Here is a 9,755-nt window from a genome sequence, read left to right on the forward strand (position 1 = left end):
GGGGGGGGGGGGATTTCCAGATCTAAACATTCTCTATTCTCAAGAAATGGATATGGGAGGGGTACAAGGAAAGAGTCTGGTGCAGGTGCAGCAACTCCGGATTGGCCCCAGCTGTGGTTGCTGGGGAGATTTTCCAACTCTTCCCCAGCAACCAATATCACAAACACCTGGCAATGGGCTTCATTAGTGGGCACACACATGGGTACAAGGAACGGCCAGAGCATTGTGCGCCTCTATTTTTCTAAATCAGTGAAGCTAGTTCTGCTAACAATGAAATCTATTTTGCCAATTTCAGGGCTTCTTTGACCTTTTACATTCTGTCAGAATCTTTCAACAAAAATCAAAACAGACAGGCACAGCTTTAATCCTTTCTGTGTGCTACAGGAAGCAGAGGTAGGGGGCAGGTAGATTTCCCTGAGTTCAAGGCCACCCTGGCTTACATATTCAATTCCAGATTTACTAGGTCCAGGAAGTGAAACTTGGTTGTTGTTGTTGCTGTTTTAAGAACATTGTTGAATCTTTTTTAAAGATGGTAAAGATGATTTTACTTGATCCAAAGTACTTAAAATATCGTTTCAACATGTTAAATAAAGTATTAGTAAGACATGTTACATGTTCTTTTCATGCAAAGTAGAATCTGTTACATTAATCAGTAAGAAAATATATGAAATAGAAAACAACTTAAATCATCTATATATTCTTCCCCATCTTTCCAACTCTACCATTTCTACCTGTAATCTCCAAGATAATCCTTGCTACATTCTTAGCATATGAGTTATTTTGCCATCTGGCAATATTTCCCCTAGTTCTTGATATTACAAATGGGCCACAAACATCTTTTCACTGTTGTGCAGTTCCATAGGTAAATCTTCCACGGGTAGAAGTTTGTCTCCCAAGGTTCCAGATTTTAGATACTAGTAGAAATGGCCAATTGTCTCCCAGAGAACTTGTTCTGATGCCCATCTATTAACTGCATCTATGAAAATATCTTGATAAGGAGGTAGATTATCTAATGAGGTACAACCAGGGAGCCCTTGAGTTCAAAAGACTATTCCCATCAAATGTTCTAGAGCAAGTGAAAAGGAACCCAGAGGAAGACACTCTGACTATTGCTTCCGTAGTTAAGTAACAATGTTGCAAACACTAACCTGAGGCTGCAAGCAGTACAAAGAAGAACTGGGAAGGAAGCATGGTTCACTCAAGGGCTCTGGCTGCTGCAGAAACGCTGTTCCAGTTGGCTAACTTCTAAGATGATCACAGTCTTCCTGCAGAGTCACCATAACGAGACCTGTTTCTAGGCAGCAAGTACACACTTACGTGTAAAGTGACACCTTTGCCCTGTAAGGCTAAAGCTCCAGCAACTGGATTTACTTAAGCCAGGTGGAAGAAAATCTCTGATTCAGGAGTCAGAGGGCTGTGGAGGTATAGGTTGGAAGGGGATGTTTGAGGAGGGTGGTGGAGAATTGAAGTGGGGGTAAAGAGTAGAGGGGAGGTGTTTGAAGTGGGGAGGTGGGGGGTAGCCAAATGATGGAACTTTTCAGGAAATGTGCTCACTGGACTCATTTCATTAAGATTCAAAAGGATTTCACTCACTAATGACCCCACCCCTCATTGTTCTCTTCTGCTTGATGTATTCATTACACCCCAGTTTAAAACCAAGAGCCAGTTTACCAGATTTACAGAGGGATTTCAAGTTGCTAAGCACAGCAGATTAGAGAGGAGATGCAAAACCAGCCTGAGTGCAGCCCCCAGCCAGAGCCACTCTATATTAGGACATTCAAATTTAACCTGGAGGAGGACCTGCTCCAAGACTACCAATGGCTGCTTGCAGAGTTCACCCAAAAATATCTGGAAAAGGCAGCAGAGAGCTGACCTCGGAGCCAACTATGGCTGGAGATCATATTTCTATCCTCAGAAAGCTTCTCCCAAATGCGTGGTTCCATAACATTCGATTGGCCCAATACTTTACAGTATTATACCCCTCCCTATTACACCCCATTGCTTCTCACAAACCCATTCCGGGTTCCTGCAGAAATTCATGTTTGCAATCTAATTTAGAGAATTCAATCGATTGCTGTCTCTATAGGAGCCAACTGTTGCTATGGTTACTGATATAAGATTATGCAATCTCATGTGTGTTCAACAGAAAGATATCTTTGAGAGCAAGGAATGCTGTGTTTGAAACAGACTTTGGCCTGTTGTAGATGGCTCATTGGTTTTCAAAGGGACATCTACAAATGACCAGGAAGTGCTCCCATTGGGATGGACCCTTGCCATGGGCTGTGAGGGCTGCTGAAAAGAAAATGAGCTTTATGAGAAATTGTGGTTTGTGTCTTTAGCTCTGTTGAATATTCCTTAGTGAAACTACTTTACTCTTGGTTTTTAGTTGTGAGCCTTACTCATTAATAAGTGGCCATCATTGTAGTCTCAAACATCTGTGTTCTTATACTTAGACTATTATAACACCCTAGCTCTCTAGCCAAACCCCTCTCTCTCTGTGTGTCTGTCTTTGTCTCTCTCTTCTGACTCTCTCCACCTGCCTGGAGAACTCCTCATCACTCTCTGGCCCCTGAACCTAGTTACCTCCCTGATGCCTTTTCCACAGGTTCTGTCTTCCCTTTCCAGTGCCTCTTCTGAGCAGTCATTTTTATTTTTCAGACATAAGAACACTCTTCTCCTTGCCCATTCGTGACACACTAGTCTTTGCCACCATGTGTGCCTCGGACACATCCACCACCCAATTCTTGCTTATGTGCTTATTTGTTCTTTAAATTTCTCTTCCAATTCTTAGCATAGTTTGTCACATTTTACATGAAATGTCTCATCTCAGCTGCCACCGCTCTAAGAGGTCTTCCTTGGTCCCCTTTTCTATGGTGACCTTAGAATCCTTCATTAGTTCCTAAATCAACTTATTTGTAAAAGTTCCTGGAGTGTGAGAATTGTAATCTTGGCAGGAATTCTAAGTAATTTCTGTCCAGACTAGATACCATTGCAGAAAAAAATATACATGGACCACTTCCTTATAAGGCCTGCTAACTTCCCTTCTCCCCGCTCTGAAGACAAAGCGAGGACCACTAAGTTGGTTTCTAGTGCCAAGCTGGTTTGGCCTAGACGACTTCTCTAGCTTAGCATGTACACACCCTGTCTCTCATCTCATGTGCCTGAACCATGAAGATCTTCACACAGCTATTTCCCTGCTTGGCTTTCAGACCCTGTGGTGACCCCAGTGCTCCCCGCCAGCATTGCCCCTCACCCTGTCTCTTTACCTTATCACCCTCTTGTATTTTCTTCATAGCATTGCCTACATTTAATTAGCTGAAATTATTCTTTTCATTGTGTCTATGTCAGGTTGTCCCATAGCACTTTAAGATAGTTTTGGGGGGACAGTGGGAGGTGCCATTGATTGTTCATATTTTAAACACAAAAAAAATTGAGGCTCAGAGGTTTTCTCCCCTTTCCTAAGGTTCCAGAACTTATTAGGTATAAAACTAGGTTTTAAGTCTCGGCTGACTTCAGAACTACTATCTCTCTCGTGTGCCCTTCTTTTTCCCTTGACTTTTTTTTTTTTTTTCTGGTAGCCAGATTACATGCTTTAGGGTTGTTCTGGGACCTACTGGAGAAGGGAACACTTGTACACAGAGAGACATGAACACTCACTCACATGAATAAAAATACCTCTCTCTTCCTGTCATAAAACCGATCACAGCCAACCATTCATTTGATTGAATCCAACAAAATGAAGATTCAATACTAATTATTATGTGAAACTTCTGGTTAAAGGAATTGCTCGCAGGTATATCTATTTATTCTTTTTTTAAAATATTTTTATTAGGTATTTTTCTCATTTACATTTCCAATGCTATCCCAAAAGTCCCCCATACTCTCCTCCCCCCACCCAGTCCCCTACCCACCCACTCCCACTTTTTGGCCCTGGCGTTCCCCTGTACTGGGGCATATAAAGTTTGCAGTCCAATGGGCCTCTCTTTCCAGTGATGGCCGACTAGGCCATCTTTTGATACATATGCAGCTAGAGTCAAGAGCTCTGGGGTACTGGTTAGTTCATAATGTTGTTCCACCTATAGGGTTGCAGATCCCTTTAGCTCCTTGGGTAATTTCTCTAGCTCCTCCATTGGGAGCCCTGTGATCCATCCAATAGCTGACCGTGAGCATCCACTTCTGTGTTTGCTCGGCCCTAGCATAGTCTCACAAGAGACTCAGATGTACCATCCTGAACACAGCGTACCACCTCAATGTTACACATTTTATTACTGCTTTTTCTCTAAGTGTTGAGTTTTGAACCCAGAGTCTTGAGGGTCTTAAGTCATACTCCCAGCCTCTTGTTCCATCTAAAGTTCTTCCTCCAGATATTCAACTGTACAAAATCTCACGTACCAAAATCATCACATCATGTGCGTTTATTTCGTCCCATCTCAAATATATTGAGTTGAAAGCTGCGTTTATATAAGATGTTCAGCTAAATGCTATGCACATCAGTGATATGGATGATTGATATCACACAGGAACCAGAGTAAATTATATACCTTTCTTCAGCTTTCCTGAGGAGGCTTCCTTTTTAAGCACCCAGTCCTATTGAACTCAGCTACTCAGAGGGCCAATGAAGCCTGAGACTAAACTATAGTTTAGTGTCTGCTGCCACCTTGTGGTCATATTCTCACCTAGGCAGGATTTGCTCTTAAGGGTTAAATGCAGAAATACTGTGCAAATGATCCAGGTACTGAACTTTTTTAGCTTCATGCTTTAAAAGACTTCAACAGAAACTCAAGAAGAAATAAAATAGCCCTTTCGGTGACTACTGAGACAGCCAAACAGCAGCTGACCTCTTGGTTCGTGCCTCATAGGACAGCATTCGACTTCCTGAGGGGTGGAATAGAAAAGCTCAGACCCCAGAGCACCGTCCTCCTTATAGAACTCATATACGAATATCTAAATGTGATTAGCAATTATGCTGTGGCTTCTTTTATTCCTAATGTGCCTTCTCTGTGTAGTATTTCACACGTTACCAGGGAATTTCCCACACTTCTGTCACATGCATCATTGGAGGACTATGAAGTAAAACACGGCCAGTCCCACAAATGATTGTGCTAACACTTGAGAAAGAACGATGTTTCCTGTGTGTTTTGCTCCAAACAACCAAAAATTAAGCTGTGATCTCAGTCACTGGATGAATTTTAGAAGTTCTTTTCGCTCAAGCGCTAAAGAAACCCAAAGCACAGCTGAAAGTGACAGCGATGGAGCGCCCTCAGTTTTGTCAACCTGAACTCCTAAAGCTTGCCTGTGGGAAGACTGTCCAGTACCAAAGAGTCCAACAACCCAATAGGAAAACTGGCTCATTCAGAGGGAAGGTGATAGAGAGGTAGGCAACAAAGACTTACTTCCTTTCCATTGGTACCTTTTGTTTTTTGGTTTTTTGTTTGTTTGTTTGTTTTTCTTTTGTGTTTTGTTTTGTTTTTGTCTTTTGATTTTTGGTTTTTGTCTTTTGGTTTTGGGTTTTTTTTTTTTCATTAAACAAGATCCATTGTGAAAAGGTAGCATCTCCTTTAAACATTATAATTTAGAAATATAGACTGTAGGTGTTTTAGGGTGGACGGAGTGCTACATCAGATCAAGATGTGGAATGCTGTCGAAGTCATCTTTTGAAGTTATTAAAGTCTCAATTTTAACAGGCAGAAGGCTTTACTTTCCATCTGAGTTTAAGTTTTAATGTGTCATGTGAGATTAATGCCAGTATTAAGAAGATAATTTTTCAATATCAGTATTTTCATCTTCACATTCCACACCAATGAATACACAATTTTGAAAATGTATCGATGCTTTCTGTTCCCTGCTAAAGCAATGTTCACTGCTGAAATGTCTACTAATCCTATTTCACCACTGAACCCTCTTTAAGGAAACATCAAAATAGCCCTAGACTTGGTATTTCTTGTCAAAGGCAAAACTGTAAAGATAGACATACACTATTAGGAGCATGCCACATTTTAATTTTGTGTTATATAAGTCAGTGGTAGGTAAAGGATAGAAGACACAACATGGGTGTTCACTTGTTTCTGAGACTGGTTCTCTCCGTAATAGCTCAGACTGGCTTTGTGCTCCGTCCTCCTATGTTAGTCTCCTGAGTGCTGAGATTACAGATGTGTGCCACCGATGCCTGCTTAAAGCAAAGTATTCTTTTTTTTTTTTTTTAACCTGGTCAGTTACATGGAGGATATTCAGGATCCATGAGCACTCTGAAATGTGCCCCCACCCCACCCCAAACTCTTTTCCTTTTTCTTTTTCTTTTTTTTTCTTTCTTTTTTTTTTTTTTTTTTTTAGATTTATGTATTTACTATATGTAAGTACACTGTAGCTGTCTCCAGAAGAGGGAGTCAGATCTCGTTATGGATGGTTGTGAGCCACCATGTGGTTGCTGGGATTTGAACTCCGGACCTTTGGAAGAGCAGTCGGGTGCGCTTACCTACTGAGCCATCTCACCAGCCCCCCTGAAATGTATTTCTGTTGTGTGTCAGAGTGGCCATGCACATATTTATGGCATCAAAAGTTATTAAAACACTGAAGTTACTAAGGGTCTCGGAGGGTCCACAGAAGGTTGATACTGACAAGTTACTTTGGGGCAAGGAAGGAAATGGAGTATCTTCTTCAGGGTACTTTATTGCTACCTACAAGAACCACATTGCAACATAGCCATGCAGAAATCTTAGGACTCAAAAGGTGTGAGTAGTGAATCCAGAAGGTGCTTATGTACATCTATTGCCTTGCTCCTAGATGGGAGGTGTCTAGCCCATGAGGCTGCCTCCCTTTCACCTCTAGAATATGTGTCCTCATTTGATCCTCAGGCTAATAATATCTGTCACCTACTGAAGGCTTCAATAGGATGTAACATAGAAACTATTTCATTTTTTTCAGATCTCTGCTAAGAGTATACCCATTTTCAAATGAAAAAAAACTAAATCTTGTAAAAAATAAATAAATAAATAACATGCCCAAGGTTGTACAGTCAGCAGGTGTGGTTTGGAATGAGACTGATGCCATCAGCCTGCAGTGACCACGTGCCCAGTGGGACCTCTTCCCTGGGGTGATTGTCTCTGAAGCTGATGCAGCAGTGTTTTCCTGGAAGATAACAACACTTTTATATTGGTACCTGAGATTCATTGGGTAGTATATGAAGTTCATCTTAATGGTCATTAATTTATTTTAATCCAAATCGGAAACATGTACCTCATATAAATATACTATGCATGCAATGTAGCAAGCACCAAGCTGGGATTTTGCACAGTAATCCTGTCATGCTATAGCTGGGATTTCACTTGGGAAGGGAAGGTTTATGTTCACACAGAAGCTTATGCCCTGTGCGTATAGTTTTGTTCATCATAGCCCCCAAATGGAAACAACTCGAATGTCCTTCGATGAGTGGATGAGCAAATACGGTGTGATATACCCATGTTGTGGCATACAACTCAGCAATGAGAAGAAAGGAAACAGTGGCTTCAGAGAACTATATTAGCAAAACTCACACATCCCAGGGCAGAGGGTAGGGCTTACTAGTATAACATCTTCTAGCATTCCAAGGCCTAGATTCCATCTCCAGCCACAAAAACAAAACAAAGCAAAACAAAACAAAACAAAACAGAAACAAACTAATGTTAGAAGCCTAAAATGCTATACACTGCATGTATTCATTTAGATGATATAAGCAGACAGCTTATATGTGTTCATGTGAGGTTGTGGAGTGTGCTGCTGTGTGCGCATATGTGTGCTAGGTATAGAAGCCAGAGGAGGACATCAGTTGTCTTCCTTTATGGCTCTCTGCCTTATTCGCCTAGGACAGGGTCCCTCATATCCTGGAACTTGCTGTTTATCTACTAGGTTGACTGCTCAGCCAGCCCTGATGACTTTTCTGTGTCCATGCCCCCATTAATAATTTCATGTGTGTTCTAGGGATCTGGACTTAGGTCCTCATGCCTTCCTAGCAAGTGTTTTACTGACTGAACCATGTCTCTGGCCATTTTTTTTATATCTTTAATGCATTTTGTTTGTTTGTTTGTTTGTTTGTTTGTTTGTTTGTTTGTTTAGATGGCGTAGAGCTGTGTCCACCAACTTAGCCAAGCAAAATGTGTTGGTCCTCAAAGAGGAATCATTGAATGAAAGCAACTTGGGATTTCATGAAAGCCAAAGCAACCCAAAGAGAAACCTGGTAAGGAGGATGAAGAGTGCTGTTGGGAAAATGCTGTCTTGCAAGTGTGGAAGCCAGTCAGCCAGTGCTGGCAGGGAGAGCTTTGTGGAGCAGAAGGAAGCCTCCCCCTCCAAAGCACCAGGCCTGTTGCCTAGACTTGTGAAGGAACTTCCGTCGCCCAGATTATTCACCAATCCAAGGATGAGGAAGCTCTCACAGAATGGTAACTGATGGCAATTTAATATTAAGAGGTCAAGAAAAAGGGTAAAGTGAGGATGGACTGTGGTTGGGATGCTGAATGTCCCCAAAGACCCATGTGTTGCCTTGTCCCTTAAGAGCAGGGGCTGATGGGATTTCTATAGTCACTAGAAGCATGCCCTAGCTTGGCATTATGGATCAACCCTTCCACCCCCCATTAACCCTCCTCCTCAACTTCTTGATCATAAAGTGGCCTTTGCTCCACTACACACTACCCACCACTGCTATTTGTCACACCTAACAGAGGCCAAAAGGCACTGGACCTGTTGGATCATGGACTGGAAAATCTAAGACCCGAACCAAAAGAACTGTTTCACTTTATAAGTTGATTATCTCGGGTATTTTGTTAGAGTGACAAAAGCTAACCTTCTCCACTATGCATAACAACTCTAAAGAAGCTTGTCTAAAATGCAAAATCTCTGGTTCCTCCTAGGTCTCCTGGGTAACAATCTATGTTCTATTCCTGAGCTTCCGTCAGTTAGCTCATATATGTACACAATTTGATATATGTATACAGTTTGAGAAATAGATTATATGGTCTTTAAGGTTTCTCTCAGTCTGGCTAATAAGTTGTCAACTCACTCTAAATTCACTTTTGTTTATTTGTTTTTTCCAGTCAAGGTTTCTCTGTGTAGCCCTGGCTATCCCAGAACTCACTCTGTAGTCTAGGCTGGTCTCAAACTCACAGATATCCGAGTGTGCCACCACCTCTCAACCTCTTTGCTCAGTTTAAATTTTAAATGTGTATGCACACATATGTATATATGGGGGCTTACATATACACATATATTAGAAAATCAAGCTCTAGTAAGATTCTTAGTTCTCTTCTAGAGGAGGTGTATCCTTCCTTCCATCCCAGCAGCAGAGGACATAGAGACAATTGGAGGAATGAAATTTATAGTTACCAAGACATAAAAGAGGCTCATTTTTTGTTTATAAAATTTTTAATTGTATGTGTATGAGTGTTTTGTTTTGTCTGCATGTATGCCTGTGTTCCACATGCTTGCTTGGTGCTCTGAAGAAGCCAGAAGAGGGTATCAGATCCCTTGGCATTTGAGCCACCATATGCATGTTGGGAATTGAATCCATGTTCTCTGAAAGATACCTGGCTCTCTTTACCGCCAAGACATCTCTCTAACCTATCATCTACATAAGTTTTTAAATCTATTTATTTATGTTTATTTTTTGACAGCTTCATGAATGTGTATAATGGCTTTGGGTGATTTTTTTACTCCATATCCTCTTTCACCATCATCCCTCTCCTGCAGAAACCCCTTCTCCACTTCCCACAAGCTCCTCTACACTCACC

The 9,755-nt window shown here is 41.4% G+C and overlaps 2 protein-coding genes across 2 annotated transcripts in view; one reads left to right on the plus strand and one right to left on the minus strand.

Moving 5' to 3' along the window:
- Positions 1-1,191, minus strand: part of LOC110309746 (cadherin-related family member 3-like) — a 99,469-nt gene extending 98,278 nt beyond the window's left edge. Inside the window, exon 1 of the mRNA XM_021182476.1 lies at positions 1,149-1,191. Coding sequence (XP_021038135.1) covers positions 1,149-1,191 — 43 coding nt within the window. The remainder of the gene's footprint in view (positions 1-1,148) is intronic.
- Positions 1,192-5,249: 4,058 nt separating this feature from the next.
- Positions 5,250-9,755, plus strand: part of C14H3orf49 (chromosome 14 C3orf49 homolog) — a 23,800-nt gene continuing 19,294 nt past the window's right edge. Inside the window, exons 1-2 of the mRNA XM_021182370.2 lie at positions 5,250-5,374; positions 8,089-8,411. Of these exons, the coding sequence (XP_021038029.2) occupies positions 5,250-5,374; positions 8,089-8,411 (448 nt within the window). The remainder of the gene's footprint in view (positions 5,375-8,088; positions 8,412-9,755) is intronic.

Source organism: Mus caroli, chromosome 14 (genome assembly GCF_900094665.2).
Source record: "Mus caroli chromosome 14, CAROLI_EIJ_v1.1, whole genome shotgun sequence".
Classification (NCBI taxonomy): Eukaryota; Metazoa; Chordata; class Mammalia; order Rodentia; family Muridae; genus Mus; species Mus caroli.